Consider the following 20,655-nt stretch of genomic DNA (forward strand, 5'->3'; position numbering starts at 1 on the left):
CATATCATAGATGTAACAATACCACCTGCAGCAGCATCAAGGGTACCTTCTTCTGATTCTTCAGAACTTTTTAAAATCCCTGTTGTTTTAAGATTTCTTTATGTATGTTTTGCCTACATGCATGTATGTATACCGTATTCATGCCTGGAGCATATAGAGGTCAGAAGAGGGTGTTGGAGGCCCTGGAACTGGAGTTACAGACAGTTGTGAACAGTCATGTAAGCTGGAACTCAAACCGGGGTTCTTGGTAAGAATAAGTGTTCTCAACTTCTGAGCCATCTCTCCAGTCCCCCGACTTCTATCTTTTGCTGAGATGATGAGACTTCTTTGGCTCCTCACTGCCTGACAGGATTCTGTTTCTATCTAACCAGAGCTTGGCCTCAGACATCACACAGACCTAAGACTGTACTGTCTAATTTCATTAAATACAGCCTGAATCTAGACTCACACTACCAACTAAGATTCCATAGCAACTGGACTCTAGACAAGTCTAAACCTATGTTTTTTCAACCTTTAGGCTGTGACCTCCCACAGGAGGGTCATTTGCCAGATATTTACATTATGATTCATAACAGTAGCAAAACTACAGGTTTTTTTTTTAGCAATGTTATGGTTGGGGGTCACTACAACATGAGGAACTGTATTAAAGGGTTGCAGCATTAGGAAGACTGAGAACCACTGGCCTAAATGTTAAGTGAAAATTAGTGAATGATTAGCGTCTGTGTTTGGGATGTAGGTTCTGTGCTCCATCTCTAGTGCTCTTCCAAAGGACCCAGGTTCAATTTCTAGCACACATATGGCAGCTCAGGCAGGCTCTATAACTGTCTATAACTCCAGCACCAGGCAGGGGATCTAGTATCCTCTTCTAGACTTCACTGGTACTGCATACACATGCTGCACAGACACACATGCAGACAACACATCCATCATATAAAAAAATTGAAAAACAAAATAAAAGTCTTACAAAAGAGCCAATTCATATAAAAAGCATTAAATATAAAGAACATCACAGCACAAAAATGCTGATGACATACAACATGTGATATTCCTCAAGTTTCCCTTTACCTGTCAAGAATTATTTGAACGAAGAATGCTAAGCCACACTGTAGCTACCTTTCTCAAACAAACCTTCCGGATCACTGAACATGGAGATTACAAGGAACTGAGTGGAACTAAACAAACAAGCGACCGTGTTCTGAAAAATAAATAGCCAACACAAAGTTTTTTGATTTAAGCACAGCACCATTGGAAAAGAAGGATATGTTGTTTCAGTTTAAAGCACCTGAGTGGATGAGATGCCAAAATCCATGCACAATAAACTTTGGTTGATTTTTTTGTAGCTGTTGGCATCGTTTTTTGAAGCAGAACTAGACTAGACTAGCTTCAAACTCACCATTTAGCAAAGACTGGCCCTGAATCTCTAATCCTCCTGCCTCCACCTCCCAAATGCTGGGATTACAGGTGTTTGCCAGGACATCTGGCCGTGTGGTTGATTTTTAAATTTTTGTTGCAATCTGAACTGGGAGGTTAAAGAGCACAACTTTAAGTAACCAAAGAGTCAAAAGACAGGTAGTAGAGAGCAGGTGCACACACGGACCAGCCAGAGTGTGTTCACTGTTTTCCAGCATTCTGTCACCAGTCAGGAACCTCGACCACAAAGGGCGTCTTCACGTCTATCTTGCCACTGTTCACGATGGTGCAGTCAGTGAGTGGGCGGTCATGGTCATCCGTGGCTTGAAGTTCTATGGAGTGTACCACAGTCTGGCAAGAGAAAAACAGAGCTGTGGCTCATCTGGGGTCAGCGGCTATGACAATTCACAGGAATAACCAGTCCAAATCCAGAAGTACGAATGGGAGATGTTTGTTGCTATTGCTCTTTTGAGACAGGGTCTCAACTATAAGGCTGGCCTAGAGCTCAGGTCATAGTTGAGGGTGACCTTGATCTTTTGATAGTCCTGCTTCCACCTCCCAAATGCTGGGATAACTAATGAGCACCACCATAACAGGTTGAAGAGGTACAATGGGTCAAACCCAGCCCTTCCTATATGTTCAGTAAGTACTCTAGCAACTGAGCCACATCCCCAGCCCTGGGACATATGTGTTATTATTCTAAAACCATGCAAGCTGAGGAGTGCTGCTTTGCAAATAACTCCAGCATTCTCCTTATCTGCTACTATCATTCTTCAAAACAGTGTCACTGTGCGTGAAGCACCTAGGAAATAATTCTCAGATTTTACATATATATGCCATAATATATATGTGTGTTGCATGTATTAAATATGTGTACATGTGTATAAGATATATGTGTTATATGTACATATGTGTTCTATATGATATGTTATATATGTATATGCACACACATATATGCGCACATTATATATGCTCTATCAGTCTACTCAGAGAGATTAAGGCACTTGTTTCTCAGAAACTCAGATCATATCTATTTCCCCATTTTTTTAAATAATAAACATGTTACATTTGACTTAGCTAGTCTTGTAAATCCATAACTCTAGTAAAAGATATTTCTATTTAACTGCTACAATCCATTATAATTATTAGCATGGCATCGGGGGTTGGTTTCAGCTCTACCCCAACTCTCATCTAGGCTTGCCAATGCAGGCCATAAAGTATTTGTGAAAGTAGCCTAGGCTCTGACTTTACTTATTTAGAGGTGACCTAATCCATTTGTCTAATGGTTGAATTTGCCATGGATGTAATTTAATCCCAAATTGTAGGGGCCCTGGAGGGCCTCTCAAGCCCATGAGCCTAAGAGCACACTGAAGGAAGGAGGACACTGTGACCAAGAAAGTCATTTCTGATGAGTTCTCCAGCGGGCGGCTCAGTCCTCAGCTTTGGGTTGGGTGGAATCAGGACAGCAATGGAAGTGTGAGAACCACAGCTAGGGAGGCACTCTGCACACTCAGATGACACAAAGCACCCAGGGAAGCAAAGCAAAGGGCTAAGGGAAGCCAGGGTCAGTTGGTGTGTTACTTTGTGTTTCAACTTGACACAAACGAGTCTCCTGGGAAAAGGAAACCTCAACAGAGGAAGTGCGGGCGGGTATTGGTAGGCATGTCTGTGGGACCTTTTCTTTGTTGACGGTTGATGTGGGAGGGCTGAGCTCACTATGGGTAGGACCACTCCGGGCAGGTGATCCTGGATGTATAAGAAAGCAGGCTGAGCAAGCTATGGGGAGCAAGCCAGTAATGATGGACTATAACTTGGAAGCCTGATGAATTCTGTGTTAGTTTTTTGCCAACTTGACACAAGCTAGAGTCACGGAAGGGGAGGGCTTCAGTTGAGAAAATGCCTCCATAACATCTGGCTTTGGTGTATTTCCTTAAGTGGTGATTGATGGGGGAGGGCCCAGCCCGTTATGGGTGGTGCTATCCCTGGGTTGGTGTTTGTAGGTTTTATAAAAAAAAAAAAAAGCAGGCTGTGCAAGCCATGGGGAGCAAGCCAGTAAGCAGCACCTCTCATGGTTTCTGCATCAGCTCCTGCCTCCAGGTTCCTGCAGTGATAAACGGTGATGGGCACGTGTAAGGCAAATAACCCTTTCCACCCCAAACTTGTTTTTGTTCATGGTGTTTCAGCAAAACAAACCCTAAGTAAGACAAACCCTTTCCTCCCCAAGTTGCTTTTCGTCAGTGTTCTATCTCAGCAACAGGGAAGCTAACCAGGATACCCGGACATTTGGCAGAGCCTGAGAGAGCAGCTCTGGGCAGCTGTAGGAGAAATCCTGAGAGATGTGAAGAGTGAGGGTCTTCAGAAATGGGTTAGGAATTGGTCTCCTTGCTATTTTTCAGTGAATAACGAGCAATGTAGATATGGGTCCTCTTAATAATTTCTGGTTATTATAACCTATGTCTTTATGTATGTGACTTAGTATGTGGACAGAATCATGAGTTCAGGAACTTTTTTTTTTCAAGACAGAGTTTCTCTAGCCTTGACTGTCCTGGAACTCACTCAAATCCAGAGATCCTCTGCCTCTGGAGTGCTGGGATTAAAATGCATGTGCCACAACCACATGGCTCAGGATTATTTTTAAAATATTTCTTCATTTACTTATTATTGAGCCAAGTCTTGCTTTTAACCCAGGCTGGCTTAGGACTTTCTTTCTAGCACAGCTAGTCTTGAAATCACAATCTTCCTGCCTCTCCTCTTAAGTATTGGGATTACAGTCATGCACCATTACACTTGACTGTAATATTTTAATTTAATTTAATTTCTGAGACAGGTTCTCACTATGTATCTCTCTGTCTGACCTGGGATTCACTATGTAGACCAGGATGGCCTCAATTTCAGAGATCTGCTTGCCTCTGCCTCTTCAGTACTGGGATTAAAGTTGTGCACCACCTGCAGGCTAATACTTTAATTGTAGTAAGAAACATGTAACAAAAATTTGCCATCAATCCCTTTTTAAGGACTATTGTGTAGCAGTATAGTCTATATCAAAACATTTCCATTCTAAAGGTAGGTGTCTTAAGATCCAGGAATAAACAATTCACAACTCTCAGAAAGTCCATGAAATTTACAAAATTCACAAGGTACCTCCCCCAAGTTATATAAGGAATAAAGATTTCCATGGGCAAAGGGGCAGTTGAATTGCTGAGAGGCATGCATAGAACTCCAAGGTTGTAGCTTTTTTACGTAGCCATCCATGCTGGGATGAATTTTTCAGTGATGGAGCTGCCTTTGCACCAACCATGTTCCTGTAAGTAACCTCTCCCCTAGACTGCTATAAGAAACCCCAATAAACTCATTGGTTCACCAAGTTGGACTTTGGTAGAGTCACTTCATTGGTCATCAGTGATCTATCTAGAGTGAACATATGTTTGTCCATATCTTTCCAAGAAAAGTCCCAAAATGAAAACATAGCCTAGTAGTGGTTATATGCATGCAGCCAGAAGTTTCATCAACTTGCAAAACTGGATTCTGTATTCATTAAATACCTCTCTTTCCCCACCCCTGACAACTGTCAATTTTTTTATATTCCTATAGACTTGACTACTATAAATATCTCATATAATTAAACTCATACACTATTTGTCTTTTTGTAACTGATAGGTTTCAAATTGTGTGTGAATAGATAGATAGACTAACAGACAGTAGATCACATATATATAAATATGGTTGTGTTATAGCATGCATTTAAATGTTCTTTTTAATATCAAATAATATTTCATTGGATGCATATTTGGTCCCGGGTTTATTTGGTTGCATTTCTTAAATTAACGAAAGTACCTAACTTCATCACTGTCTGCTTTAATGCCTCTAGCAATTAAAACTCAATGCTATATGTAATTTGTTCACCTTCAAAAACTCTAGTCACAGCCGGGCAGTGGGTGGTGCACGCCTTTAATCCCAGCACTCAGGAAGCAGAGGCAGGTGGATCTCTGTGAGTTCGAGGCCAGCCTGGTCTTCAGAGAGAGTTCCAGGATAGCCAAGTCTACACAGAAATACCCTGTCCTGAGCCTCATTCCCCAAAAAAGAGCAACAATAAAAAACCAACAACAACAAAAAACTCTAGTCACCATAAAAGGCTATCTAATAACACACTTGAAAATTCAATGAATTACTGAAGGTCTCCTCATATTTAAATATAAAGCTTTATAAGAGAGGAAAAAGGTATATTATCAAATTACCATCCCATCCAGAACTTTTCCAAATACAACATGTTTGCCATCCAACCAGGTGGGCTTAGTCAAGGTGATGAAGAACTGGGAGCCATTGGTGTCGGGGCCAGCATTGGCCATGCTGACCCACCCAATTCCATAGTGCTTCAGTTTGAAGTTCTCATCAGGAAACGTCTCACCATAGATGCTCACCCCTGGGGGAGGCCAAGCAAGGAGGGACAAAAGCAAATATTAGAAGCAAACCCTTCAGAGGAACTTAGGTCTTTCGTGTAATCAGTTAATGGCATCCCACAGGTGATAGGAATGAGGATAGTCAAGCCTATGAAGTGAATGGGTAGGGTAAAAGCGACCTATTAAGGAAATAGGCACCAGGGTCTGAACTCAACCAAAGGAGGCCCTTTATATGGCAAAAGATGAAAGTACCCAGGGCCTCAAGCCAAAATTTGACCAAAGTCAATGATTTCATTTTGAAGGGAAGATGGCATCTGAAAGCAGGGTAGAAAGGTGGCTGAGCCATCTTTGTGGCTCTGCCACTGCTGTATGCCCATAGTTGTAGGTCACTCCCATCTCTGCAGTCAACCAGGTAACTAAGCACTGAGTGCATCCGTTGGTTTAATCCCACAACAGCCCCACAGAACAGGCCTTCCTCAGGCCCAGTTTTTGCTGGGAAAGAAAAAAAATAGCAGAACAGAATTGCGACATCTGGCTCTCCGACTCTAAGCCGACTGCTTTTCCTTGTTCCAGCACCAAGGGCAGTAGCAGCTAGTCTGTAAGTGACAGGGGTGACTTCAGAGGCCATAGGACACAGAATGATCAGACTAGGAGTATCCACCTCCTGGAGCTCCTGCAAAGCAGCAGCCACAGCAAGAGCCCTGTTCCCACCACAGCAGTGTGGACTGTGAGAACTACCCTCCCCGTGTCTCAGTCACCCAAGGGCCTGTCCTGCCTACCGTTTCTTTCAACGGTCTGTTCGTTCAGTAGCTGTCAACCTCAAAATCCTGCCTCAGCTAGAAGAAACAGGTGGAATTAAAACCGAGAATTTTAAAGCTGATTGGCTAGGATATAGGAGAAGCCTTGAAGATAGCTCTGCCCACAGAGATGCCTAGGCTCAATGGTCCAAAATTTCCTCTCTTCCAAACTCAGAAAATTTTAATCTAAGACACCCCCCCCCCCACACACACACACACACACGTGCAGGGAAAACAAAGACTAGAATAAGATAGAAAAGAAGGTCACTGATCCTGATGACCGCTAGTCAGAGGCAGGTACGGAGTGGGAGCACCGGTGTTGGAGCCAGCTGCGGAGCTGCCCGCCAGCAGGTGTTGCAGCAGCTGGGTTGCTCCTTGGCATGGTTCTCAGCAGATCTTATCCTGGAGGAACCTGAGTGCGCGTCACATCCTGTGCCAATTTGATAAGGTTTCTTTTCTTCTTTTGTGATGCTGGAGATTGACTGAACTTGAGGCCTCGTGCATGCCAGGCAAGTGCTCTACCACTGAGCTACATCCCTAGCCTTTGTATTTTTACAGTAACTAAAGCCCAACCTTCTAAATGTGTATGGCAAATCAAAGAGTTAAACGGCAATACTTTTTTAAAAAAATAAATAAGCCATTGCAAAAAAAAAGTAAAGTTCAAAATAATACCTGAAAATAGCCTAAATGCTTCTTTGAAACGTTATCCACTAATATCTACCAAATCCAGCATTTAATTCTGAAGTAGATTTAAGTTCTGTCTAGTTGCATGGATGGATGTGCTCCCTTAAGGGAAAACACTCCCTGTAATGGGGCAATGATGGCCCTTCGAGAGATAACAGTATAGTTTGAAACTAGAAACAGAAGTATTTGTCTTTTATTGAACTTTGCTTTTAAAACTTAGTTTGTATTATATTTGTTGATGGCTCAGCTATGACTTCAACATTTCTTTTATTCTTAAAAGGACCAACAATAAAAGAAAGCAATTTTGATAGAAGAGGCAGAAATTCACCACAATCTGCCGCCCACATGCCAAGGCTGACCTTCTGGCCCCTTCGCCTCCATACCTACACTGGCTGCTGGCTGCCACACCAGTGCAGGCACACCTTTGCTTTAGTTCTCCCTCTCTGTGGCAAACATTTGTCTATCCTCTATACTGAGAGAAAGATCTTTTTAATGCCTGCAAAGTATCCTGCTAAATGACTGTCTCTCTACTGTGTAAAGACCATGAAAATCAAGTCATCCTGCTCAGCCTCAAGAGCACCTCCCTTGTTCATATCTGCTAGGATTCTGGTGCTAGGGCTCTACAAGTCCCTCCTCCTTAAAGAACAGGAGTGGGATTCAGGCACGGTGGCGCACGCCTTCAATCCTAGCACTCAAGAGGCAGAGACAGGCAGATCTCTGAGTTGGAGGCCAGCCTGGTCTACAGAGTCCATTCCAGGAAAGCCAGGGCTACACAGAGAAACCCTATCCCCAAAACAGAACAAAACAAAAACAAGCAAAGAAGAAAGAAAGAAAAGAAAGAACTGGAATGGGCTTGTGTTTTCGTACCATAATTGTGAGGCTCTAATGCTTAGGTTTCAGCTTGGCAAAGGAGAAAGGAGAAAGACAAAGATGGCGTTACCTCCAGTGCCATCTCTAGCCGTGAAGTCCCCGCCTTGAATCATGAAGTCCTTGATGACGCGATGGAAGATGCTTCCTTTATACCCGTAGCCTTTCTAAAGAGATGGTTGCAACTGAATACACAAGTAGAAATAACCCGTATTCAAAGATGAAGAATGCGTATCTGAAAATGAAAAGACTTGAGCAAACCATCTACAGAACTTGCCTCTGTTCTAGCAATTATATACAAGGGAAAGTTTATCATTAGCTGTCCAAAATAACTGAACTATGGGAATCAACTACTAATGGGAATAAGTAGAAAAAGAGCAGTCGGTTCTTTTAACTTGGTGTTTTCTACTCTCGTTTTCTAGAAGCCTAAGGACACTGAGTGGTTGAGTAATTATAAGAAAAAGTCTAAGGCGTCACACACTCATCTGATATATTAATTCTTATTTTTCTAGAAGGCATCTTTGCAATCTTGTCTTAAGGAAGATCCACACTTGTGCTCAGTTACTGTCAATAAGGCTGGGACAGACCTCTCCTGTTGCCAGAGCCACAAAGTTCTCCACCGTCTTGGGTACCACTTTTCCAAAGAGGCCAATCACAATTCTACCCACATCTTTGTCTCCAATCTTCACATCAAAGAAGACCTGTGGGAAATTGAGATGCAGAGTAGAAGGTCACCACATGAAAAAGACAGAAGTCTGAGCTAAGTCAAAATTAAATCTGAAAATTGGTCCCTATAGGAAAGCCTGCCCGTCAGTGTCTTGTGAGAGTCACGAAGCCTGTGGCCAGTTAGCAGTGTGGACACAACACTGTGCAAGCAGGTCATTCCCAAAGATTCACTCAACAAACATTTACCAAGCACCACCTACCAGTCGAGCATGAGTTAAGTACTGAGAAAGCTTGATTCAGTATGGCCAGAGTTAGCTTGTAAAGTCTTCACGCCATTAGTCCCCTCAACATTTCCCCTTAGCAAAGCACAGCTCTGCTTTCCCCACTTCCTGCTTTGTGGATGAAGATTAGAACAGAGAATATTGCTCTTCTCTTTATTCTTGGCAGGAGAAAAAAAAACACACTGAGAGGAGCTGAAGCCTAGCTATCCAAATTTATCTTTTGTCATTTTGAACACTGATGAGTTCTTAGTAGACATCTGCTGTTAAGGGAATGGCCAAAGACCATGAAATAGCAGCAATCCTTTGGCAGGCTTGCCACTTACATGCAAGAACAGCAAGGGTCCCCAGCAGGACAGGTAACCTACAAAGCTACTGTCCTGTAAACTTCAACACTGGATTCAGGTGTCTGGTTCCCGTGGTCACCCAAGTAGAATTTGTTCTTCCTCTGTCATCTTAGAACAAAAGGAAGATAACACAGCTAGAAGCACACGTCACATTTTTTTCAGATTAAACCTTAGAAGTTCTCTTGGAGTTCTTTTTCAAAACCGTTTCACCTGGAAGGAAATTATACACACTTCGCTTCACAAATCACTATGTTCGGATGACTCAGAGACAGAAGGCTTGAAAAGGCCACGGAGTCAAAGGGCATCCCATTAGCAAGTTTAGATTATACGAGCCAATTTACTGTTTGAATGGGTAAAAAAAGACATTCAAGGGATGGCTTTTAAAAAAATATAAGAAGAGTTGTCAAAGAAAAAAGACGCCTTGCAAATCTAGAAAAATCACTAGGTAAAGACTGTCAAACACAGCTCAAGGCGAGGGTTCCTGCCAATATATCAGAAGGCCTGTCACGGGCTGATGTGATATTTAGTGCTTTGTGTGGCATTGACATTTCCACGTGGCCAAAACAGCCACCATTTTATTATATTTATATACAAGAGCTTTCCTGAAAGCATTGAAGACTTGGCTCTTCGTGTGAGGTATGGCAGAAGAGAACCACCCGTGTGGCTTGGGAACAAAAGGCCGCCTCAGCACAGGTGAGTCTGGCATTGAGAAGTGGCTTCTCCAAGGGGTTTCCCTGCCCCGGTGAGAAAGGAATGTGGGCGGTCACAGAACAGCTCTGCCAGAGATCAAGGGGTGTAATTTTGAAGAGACAACCAGAAAGAGGCTTGCAAAGCCTTCTGGACTTTTAAAATACAGGACCAAATTCTTAGAAAGCAACAAGGAAGGCAGCTGCAGGGGATGAAGAACCCATTACCCATATCTGCAATGAGAATCCCATTTTCACACACGGTCCAGTTCATATGTCTCTTAATTTTTTTCTCCCAATTGTCCTGCCCTTCGACTCCATGAGGACACTATAAGGAATCACATCCGAGTGTTCCCAACTTTAATGGAAATGGTGGATTCCAAGCTTGTCTAGCCAACAAATAGCTATTAAATACCTCCCTGCAAGGCAGTCCCTGCACACTGTCCTAACGCAGCTTCTAAGAAACGGGATACTCAGTGCAGTGGGAGGCGGAGGCAGAGATCTGTGTGAGGTTGAGGCCAGCAAGTGCCAGGTCACAAAATAAAAATTTTAAAAAGAAAAGTTAAAAAAAAAATGACCACAGTTGGCACAAGACAGCATATGAGCGATGCCCAAGAACACTGTCTATGAAGTTCTGGAGGGCAGGACGGGTTGAGAGAGGGCACCACAGAGGAGGGGGGAGAAAAGCATGGAAGGAGGGCAGTGGGCTTAGGGACAAGACTGGGCATATACCTCAGCTGACACTCCTTCCTGGAACCAGGACAGCCAGGCAAGACCTGGCCGAGCTTCAGGGCAGCCTTTCTGATGGTTGGGGCAGGGAGCTGCTGCCATTTCCGTGAGGGGCAGGGGACAGATGCTTCTCTCAGGGGTTCCTGCTTTGCCTGAGTGAGGCTTTGGGAAGGGGCCCAGCATGGAGCCCAAAGAGAATCTGGACACTCCATAGCAGCTCAAGAATAAGGGTCTCTGGAACCAAAAAGCTGGCTCATATGGCATCTCCACGTGCTTTACCACATCATGTAATTAATCCCCAGCCCACCTGAGCGAAGCAGGAAGTGGTTACCACTAATTCACAGATGAGGACAGTGGGGAAGAGGGAGGCTGATTGGCCTGGGCTCTGCAGCTAGGAGTGTGAGCATTAGGAGTTCAAACCAAGGTCCCCTCTTATTAATCTGTGACCTCTCGTTAGAGCACCTACAGAATAGAAACTGTCCTTTCTGATTCTCAGCTCTCAGTACAATGCCAACAGAAAGCAGACAAGCAGAGACCACTGGATGGCTCAGTGTCACCACACAGGAGGGGAGGTAGGTGCCAGGCAGACAAACCTCTCCTTCCACGGGCCTTGTCTCTGACTTTGCTAAAGTCCCTTAGGAATACAATCCAAGCTGGACGAGGGAGAACTACCAAGCTCCTTCTCCCCATGAAAGAGAAAACACACATAGAAATGATGTGTTTTTTTGTCTTGTTATGTTTATAAATAGGAAACTGGTCTTTATAAGGCAAATCAGATGAAGTGTCACAGGAAAGGATGAAGGTTGGTGGCGGGGCAGGGACTGGAGTGGGCTCCTTGGAAAAGATGGCACTTGGTTTCCACGCCATACTTAGTGGGTAGGCACCTCAGACACTTCTGATTCCTGGGTGCTGCCCTGAAAGTCATTTGAAAATTATGGGACACTGATGGTTTGAGGAGGAATGGGGTGCCCCCAAAGCCTGACCAAGTCTCTGTAGGATCAATCCTGTATAGATCTACTTTCAGATTCACCCAAGAAGACACCAAGTTCGAAATGGTTAAACCCAATTCCGCTACTAAATGGCCATGGGACCTTCAGTAAGTTAAAATTGAGCTGTATACCTCCTCTATTAGATGGGTGACAATTGCTTTCAAGCTTAGGCTGTCGCACTAGGATTCAGGGATGAACAACACTAAAAAGTGACCTCACAAATGAGGGACCACAAACTAAACACTTATCACACTTCCTTTGCAAAAGTCCATATTATATGCAGAGACATACACACCCTCCAAATATACACATAATAACAAAGAGTTATCATTTCCGTATACTTTCTACAGAAGAAGAAACAAAGTCTCAGACGATAGATAACTTGCCCAAAGTGCCTTGACCAGCACCCCATGGCCACTACTTCCCAACATGATTAAAAGTGGGAAAGAGGGTGGTGTCATTTTTTATACACCCTGCGCTGTCATGTGCAGAAACCCCACGGCATCCACTGGAAAGTGTATTCTGAGTGGACAATCCAGAGCCACACCAGAGCACCATCAAGACAAGAGACTGCAAGGACCGAAATGGAGGCACAATTCCCACTGTGTGTGTTGTGGGTGGGGGAGCACCTTATGCCTCTCATTTACAGATTCCTAGCTTTAAATAAAGTCACAGTGAGAGAAAGGACCGTGGGCGAAACAACATAGGGCAGTCACAGCCTGCTAGCCTACATTTCTTTTCTAATGTCTCTATTTTCTATTATACTGAATCGTTCTAAGACATTCAAAAAAGAGCTCAAGAGTCCCGACCAATGTAGAACAGTGTGAGGTTCGCCTACATACACCTCTGTCCGTCAGAGCTCAGGAAGCTTGGTGAAAAAGAAGAAAACAGGTGACCGTCCTGAAAGTGAGCCCAAGTCCCAGTGACAGTGCCGCCGCAGGTGTCAGGATGTCCCACCCCTGCCCTGCAGCCATGGTTTTTGTTTTTTTTGTTTGTCTTGTGCAGGCTTTCTTCTATTCCACTGGCTGCACCACAGGCTGCCCAGGAGATGTCAAAGTGGCCAGGCACCGCCGCAAAGACTGCCGTGGCCTTGCTCTGAGTGGCTCTCTGGGTGAAATGCTTCCAGCGTCGCCAGAGACGTACACTGGACAATCATCCCTTGTTAATCGGAAGCTCACATCTACTTGGGCATCATGCTCCTTACCTCACTACCCTACGCCCATTTTCATCTAAGCTTTCAGTGACTCCTGTTAATTATGTCTCCCATACCTACTTCAAGCTCCTTGTTCCCCATTCCCAAGATCATCACCCTGATCCACCATCTGGAGTCTAGCACGGAGCCCCGAATGGCGTCTCTGTTCTCCCTCTGAAGTGATCATAGAAATTTAAGAGCATATACGCAATTGTGTCATTTCCGTGTGCAATCCCCGCCTAATAGAGCAGTGATTTGAAACCTGTGGATCGGTACCCCTGGGGGGGGGGGGGGTCAAATGACATTCTCACAGGGGTTGCATGTCAGATATTTACATTACAATTCATAACAGTAGCAAAATTACAGTTACAAAGTTGCAACAAAATTAATTTTATGGGTGGAGGTCACCCCAGCATGAGGACCTGTGTTAAAGGGTAGCAGCATTAGGAAGGTTGAGAACCACTGCCCTAGAGTAAGACCTGAGTCCTGTGGATGATGACCATGATCAACGGTCACACAAAGTCATTCCTTCTCAGGCTATTGATAGCCTTTCTCTTACTCTCTCATCCAGCCTCATCATCAGGTCATTTTGCCCCCAGCCCCACCCCCCAAAACAAAGTGTCCTTTAGGCATGCACTGAGCCAAGAAAGGATTTCCCACTCGGAGACCTTTGCACAAGCAATTCCCGTTGGCACCTCAACCTTTGCCAGATTGGTTTTTCTTCACCAATCAGGCGTTTTTAATATAGTGTCCAACCTATATTAGGTTCACTCCCTTCAACATTTCATAGTTCATATGTATTTTATGTTTGCGGTTTTATCTGAAATAGTATCTGCAGACCGAATAAATCTGCACTAGCTGTGTGTGTGGCTTGCACACATCAGCTTTCCAGTGTAGAGACCTAACAGATCAAGGGGCTGCCTGAGGATGGATGTTACTCTAATCATGCTGGCTTTCGGGTCTCAGGGGAGTGGCACTGGATGCTGGACTTACTTCTCTCTCCTTGCTGGTTCTTTGGTTGGGTCTGCCATGGAAGATTTAAACCTTCTAGTCCTGGGGTATCATTTTCAGTGGCAAACCGGGCCGGTCATTAAGACCACTTTCTGCTGGTCCCACCCCATTCCAACAATGCTAGGGTTTTTCCTGGACATGGTCATTACTCCACCACTGCAGCCCCTCCCTCCCTTTCTCCGAGCACCTTTTCTTTATCTTCTATACTCTGGTAAAACAGACTGAAGTGGAACTTCAGCAGTGGACACTGTATGGACTAAATTTCTCGCCATTCCCTTAAGATTCAACTATTGCCTTGTCACGCCGGCCCAGGGCTCAATCCAGGCCTACCACAAAGTTTAAAACTACACTTTTCTCTTGGAGGGTGACAGTTGGAAATAGGGGAAAAGGACTGGTCTCATCTGAGCCAGGACCCAGTCTCTCCCCAGCGTCAGAGTGACGTCCTAGGTCGGCCCAGAGCCCGGCCTCTCCTCCTCAGCCTGTCCCCTCCCTTCAAATTCTTCCAGCTTTGTTCCACACCCAGGCCGTTCTAAGGAAGTACTCCAACAACTTCCCTTCTAGCAAAAAGGGAACTTGTCCCGGCTGCTCACGTTGAACCCGACCGAATGACAAGTTCAGAAAACCGGCAGCAGGGACTGTGGGAGTTGGCCCTGTAGCCCGAGTGGCCCAAGTGCACCATTAGACGTCCCCCTCCCGCTTGACGCGTGGCCACCTCCAACCTCCTCCAGTCCCAGCCAGCCTCGAATCCCAGGTAGTCCTTTCTCTAGTCCCTAACCCCGAGTTCCCTCCAGCCCCAGACAGTATCCTCTTCCCCAAGTCCCCCGCAATTCCCGGCCGGGGGCCCCTCCTCTCCAGCCCTGCCACAGCGGTCCGGTCGCCTAAGCGCCCTGGTGCCTGGACCGCAGGAGGGGAAGTTGCAATAGCCGCAAGATCACCTTGGCCGTCACGGAGGGACCTCGCTTTCGGACGCCTGAAGACCCAGAAGAAGACACGAGCGCGCCGAGCCCCAGGCAGAGCACCGTGGCCAGCAGCAGACGGGAACCCAGAATCATAGTGAGCGGTGGAAGTGGCTGCGGTGGCACGGGCGCAACCTTGGGCTCCCGGACTGTGGCCGGATTCTGGAGCGCCTGCGCCTGCGCGGGTCGGGTAGGGAGGGTGGTGGATCCGGGCAGGGCGGGAACCCGGGGTGCGCTCCTCCCAAGTTCAAACCCGTGGCCGGAATTGGGGTCTCGGAGGGCGCGACTTGGTGGGGGACGCCACGGGCAAAGAGAGCTGGGCAGGGCCGCAGGGCCCATGGAGCCCCGCAAAGAGCCAGCTACTAACGCGACTCCTTTGGAACCTGGAAGACCCGATCACCTCTCCGTCCTTCGTGGGTTTCTGGGAGGGCTGCAACCTTTGGCAGAGTCATTTGTCTCTGAAGATCTTTTGGAGTCGCTGGATTCAATCTTCTGGAAAAACTTAGCAAGACAGAGGCATTTTGTGCGGGCGTTGACTCCGTGGTCTCATCCACAGTTTTCTGAGCAGTCCTTACACAGGCCCGAAAGAGTTCTTCTCTGAGAAAACAAAGTACTCAAACTGGGCTTTGAGGAGTAGTTGTAGGATTATTGTTGTTGTTGTTATTATTATTACAATCTTACGAATTACATTTAGGAAAATTAATGACGTGGAGAAAGTCTCAATGCATTTTTTAAATAAAAAAATTCAAGTTGCAAAATTACATTGAAAGTCTGATCATAACTCTGAAAATAAATATAAACACAGCACTTTAAAAATGGCAGTGAGAGGGCTGGGTGTGTGGCTCAGCTGGCATAGTGCTTGCCTGGCAGACAGGAATCTGTGGACCGGATCCCTAGTACAGCATAAACTGGGTGGGGCAGCGAAGCCTGTAATCTCAGCACTTGAGAGGCAGAGGCTAGCGTGTCAGAAATTCAAGTTTACTCACATCATTCTTGGAGACTTAGCATGTTCCAGGCCAGACTGGGCTACACGAGACAGAGACAGTTACAATAGCGGTGGTGATAGAAATATACGTCTTTGTTTTCTCTGTAGTCTTCTTAGTTCTCAGACGTTCCCCAATGAGGATATACATATTTCATGGCCTGGAGAAAGGGTTATTTTAAAGCACTATATTTTGGCTGGGCATGGTTATGCATGCTTTTGATCCCAGCATTCGGGAGGCAGGTAGATTTCTGTGAGTTCGAGGCCAGCCTGCCTGGTCTACAAAGCAAGTTCTATTATACAGAGAAACCCTGTCTCAAAATAGATAGATAGATAGAAAGATAGATAGATAGATAGATAGATAGATAGATAGATAGATAGATAGATAGATAGATAGATCAGAATAAACAAACAAATAAATAAGAATAAAACACTGCATTTTGAAATATAAGTTCAGAAGAACATTTTAGTCTAATATATCACTAAAATTAAATTTAAATTACTAGTATGCCTCACCCCCCCCCCCCCGCCGCCAAATTTAGGGCTAATGCCATGGATTACAAACCTGGACTGTCTTTGATAAGCCCCTGGGAATCTAAGAGTATATCTAAAGACACTGGAAGGATTTCTTATAGACAGGAGATGTAGCTGCTGCTTTTTAAGGTGAAGCAGAACACCATGGAATCATTTTTCCCATTGAGTCCATTGAGAACCACCTAGGTATTTTCTTTCTTGCCCCACCCCAAGAAGGAATCCCCACTGAGGAACAAGACTACCTGTCTGAGACGGACCCTGTTGGGTGACTGTATATATTTATTATGTGTTTATCACTGTCTCTCTTATCTGAAGCAGACACCGCAGAAATCCTATTCCCCCTGATGACTCAGGTCTAGCCCTCTGCCTAGAACAGAATGATGAATATTGACTGATGTTTGTGAGGTGATTGGTGTGACTATTTCTCTGCCATGACCCTACCACCCCCAGGCAAAGAAATGCTCTCTAGAAAAGCCATCGGCTCTTTAGAAACCCCTCATGCACCTCTTTTCTTTTATTAACACTTTTTTCCTCTCGAAACTTGTTGCAGTCTTGATTTCTTACACTAACTAAACTTTTTTTTAAAAAACTAAACTTTTTACAGTTTAGTTTCAATTTTGTATCAGTGGGTCTTATAGTATACCTTTTTTTTTTGCTTCGATTTTTGTGAAATTCATCAGTGTTTTAGCAAGTTATTTTGCTGCCAAGTGCCAAGTGGGGATAACTCATTCTTTTAAAAATTTCTGTTTTTATTCTTAAACTATGTATATGTGTGGATCTCTTTGTGAGTATGTGCAACATGGGGTGTGGCATTTGTGTGCCCCCCCATAAATAAAAGAATTAAATACAATGTAAAGCAAAAATGATGCATCAAAGTTCCAAGTGTTTCTGGACATGACTTTACTTGGGAATAACTTTGCCAGTGTAATCAATATTAAGGTAAGGTCATGGTGAGTAGACTGTACCTGCTGTCATGTGATTGTCCTTATGAAAAGAGGAGAAACACAGGCCTCAAGGAAGAATGCAGTGAGGATGGAAGTGAAGACTGGAATCTTGACTCTCTATAAGGCAAGAAACACCAGAGTCGGCTGATACCCACTAAACCTAAGAGGCAAGGAAGAACCTAGAGCCCTTCTGGGGGCATTGGGATTCCAGACTCTAACCTCCAGGGCTGTGAGGCCATTTAGTTCTCTTGTTTAATGGACCCAACTTGGGTTACGTTGTCATCCAGGTCTAGGAAATACACATCTTGTCTTGGCTCCAAACACAGAAAGCTTTTGTGTTTCCCCATTAACTATACTATTTGCTAAAGATTCTTTCAAGGTACATCTTTTTTTATAAGATTAACAAAATTACTTTCTAACCCTAATTATTATTATTATTATTATTATTATTATTTGGTTTTTGTTGTTTTGCTCCTGGACTTGGTTTGAATTTTATTGGCATCATGTATTAAAATCAACTGAAGCGACCAATTGAGTTTCCCTTATTCTGATAATGTGATGAATTATGTTGATTTTCAAATTGTTACCAAATTTTGATTTCTGGGTAAATGCACCCAACATGTGTAATATTAGCTTTTTTTACATAATAGTAGATGTGGTTTGCTGATTTTTTTTTTGATTAACAAACAAACTTACTAAGAACATGGGAAAAAGAAATGTCTTTTACCTTGAGGTTCAGGATGAACACAAGAAAGTATGATTCTGGCTTTTCCATTTAGACTACACTGATTATCCCCTTGCCCTTTTGATGTTAATATCCAAATCTATTAATCTTATTTTTATGACTTTGCATCTGAATTTATGAATTCATAAATGTTCTTTTCCTGGGGTTTCCTGTGAGTTTTTGTAGCATGGTTACTCTGGCACCTTGCTGTGGGTGGCCCATGCAGTCAGCAGTGCTGTAGTTTAGAGGTATGGGTAGGGTTCCCATGTCTCCTTCAAATGCTCCTGAGAAGCCAGTCCCTGGGCTCCTGGCTTAATTTATTAAAAAGTTCCAAATATGTATTTGTAAGAAGTGAGTTGAAGAATCATCTAAATTTTCTACTCTCAATTTCTACAAGGAGTATTTTTAAGGAGCATTTCAGTTTATATTTAAATTATTAATACAAAATTGCATAAAATATTTTTATATGGTTTTATAGATGGGTAGGACTATAATATTGTTTCTTTTTTAAACTTTATTTATTTTCCCCACCCCCTTGAATGCTCTGCCCAGGAAACTGTTGAAAAATATTCAGGAATAAGCTGCTGCTCCTGATTATTCATGAGTGAGCTGGAGATTCGAACCCAGGTCCTCAATCTCCTGTGGCAAACAGTTTATTGACTGAGTCTTCCTTTGGCACCTCCTTTTTTCAGATTATGTTTGTAATTATTTTTCATCTTGACATTACAGACAAGAATAGGAAAGAGTTGAAAGTCCAGAAATAGTGAAGGAGTTGGGTGGTGTGGGAGATCCTTCTGTCTGTGTGTTGCTTTTATTGGTTAATGAATAAAGAAGCTGCCTTGGCCTGTTGATAGGGCAGAACTTAGGTAGGCAAGGAAGATGGAACTGAATGCTGGGAAGAAGAAGGGTGGAGTCAGGGAGATGCCATGGATCCACCACTGAAGATAGATGTGCTGGAAATTTGCTAGTAGGCCACAACCTTGTGATGATGTACAGATTAACAGAAATGGGTAAATTAATATGTAAGAGTTAGCCAATAAGAAACTAGAACTAATGGACCAAGCAGTGATTTAATTAATACAGTTTTCTGTGTGATTATTTTGGGTCTAAGCCAGCCAGGCAGCCAGGACAAACAAGCGGGCCCTCCTCCTACAATGGGGCTGCATTGGTGAGAAGGGAACTTTGCAAGGAAAGACTCGAGAGTTATATATAGCAAAGGACAAGAACATATTAACTGGACATAGATGGGAAAACATGGATTAAGGACAGGAGCCATGGATAACAGTAATCTTTGGGGGTCTATGGTAGTTTAATTATCCCCTATAATCTCACAAAGAGCAGCACTATTAGGAGGTGTGACTTTGTTGGAGTAGGAATGTATGACCTTGTTAGAGGAAGTGTGGCACTGTTGGGGCAGGCTTTGAGGTTTCCTATGCTCAGGATACCGCCCAGTGTCTCAGGCCATTTCCTGTTCCCTTGAAGATGTAACACTCTCAACTCCAGCACCACGTCTGTCTGCACCCTGCCATACTCCCTGTCCTGATGATAGTGGACTGAACTCTGAAACTGTAATCGAGCTACCAATTAAATGTTTTCTTTGTAAGAGTTGCTATGGTCATGGTGTTGCTTCACAGCAATAAAAACTCTGACATGGGCTTATGATTAAATGTGTTGACTGAGTCTAGAAAGAAAAAAAAGTCCTGACAATCCCCAGCTCATATACTGTAATAACATAACAGCTCACATACTATAATAGCAGGACACCATGTTTGATTACATAGTCCAGCTCTTAGCAGTCTTATTGTTTCCCAGAAGTGTACACATCTGAGCTCTCTCAGCCACCAGCCAGAGCAGATGCAGGATGTCAAAGGTATTTCAAAACTGGCATGTGCGGACAGCATTAAAAAGCAGTTTGCCAGTGAATAACCCAAAGAGCACAAAGTGGGAGGTATTTAGCTTTTGTGGAATGCCCGCTGCATGCAAGGCACACACATTGCATATGCTTCCCAGAAAAACCATGAGAAAGGAAAGAATTATTGCTAGGGACTTCTGAAAACGAAGAATCGAAGTCCATCGGAAACGTTCATGTTCTTCTACGAAGTTCAAGTGTGATGGATGTAGGAGGAGCTGCTTGTTCGTCCCTGCCACCTAGATCTGAAATAAGCACACAGAAACTGTATTAATTAAAACACTGCTTGGCCCATTAGCTCTAGCTTCTTATTGGCTAACTCCTATATTAATTTGACCCATTTCTATTAATCTGTATATTGCCATGTGGCAGTGGCTTACTGGCAAAGATTCAGCATGTCTGACTCCGGTGACTCCATGGTGTCTCTCTGACTTACTTTCTTCTTCCCAGCATGCAGTCCAGTCCTCTCCACCTACCTAAGTTCTGCCCTATCAACAGGCCAAAGCAGTTTCTTTATTCATTAATGGTAATCACAGCGCACAGAGGGGACTCC

General features: G+C 44.0%; 1 protein-coding gene across 1 annotated transcript; it reads right to left on the minus strand.

Annotated features, from left to right (window-relative positions):
• Positions 1-975: 975 nt before the first annotated feature.
• Ppic (peptidylprolyl isomerase C) lies at positions 976-15,165 on the minus strand. Its single transcript, XM_038332145.2, has 5 exons — positions 14,989-15,165; positions 8,743-8,856; positions 8,229-8,322; positions 5,646-5,830; positions 976-1,761 (listed from the first exon to the last, which is right to left on the minus strand). The coding sequence occupies exons 1-5, from the start codon at positions 15,103-15,105 to the stop codon at positions 1,633-1,635; spliced, it is 639 nt and encodes a 212-aa protein (XP_038188073.1). The 5' UTR covers positions 15,106-15,165; the 3' UTR covers positions 976-1,632.
• Between the last annotated feature and the right edge of the window lie 5,490 nt (positions 15,166-20,655).

This window comes from Arvicola amphibius, chromosome 5 (genome assembly GCF_903992535.2).
Source record: "Arvicola amphibius chromosome 5, mArvAmp1.2, whole genome shotgun sequence".
Taxonomy (NCBI): Eukaryota; Metazoa; Chordata; class Mammalia; order Rodentia; family Cricetidae; genus Arvicola; species Arvicola amphibius.

Excerpts from the sequence above, each read along its gene's own strand:
- Ppic (XM_038332145.2), bottom strand. The coding sequence starts at position 15,105 with ATGATTCTGGGTTCCCGTCTGCTGCTGGCCACGGTGCTCTGCCTGGGG. Across the intron at positions 8,323-8,742 it reads TGGCTCTGGCAACAGGAGAG|AAAGGCTACGGGTATAAAGG; the intron begins GTCTGTCCCAGC and ends CCATCTCTTTAG. Across the intron at positions 5,831-8,228 it reads GGCTAGAGATGGCACTGGAG|GGGTGAGCATCTATGGTGAG; the intron begins GTAACGCCATCT and ends GGCCTCCCCCAG.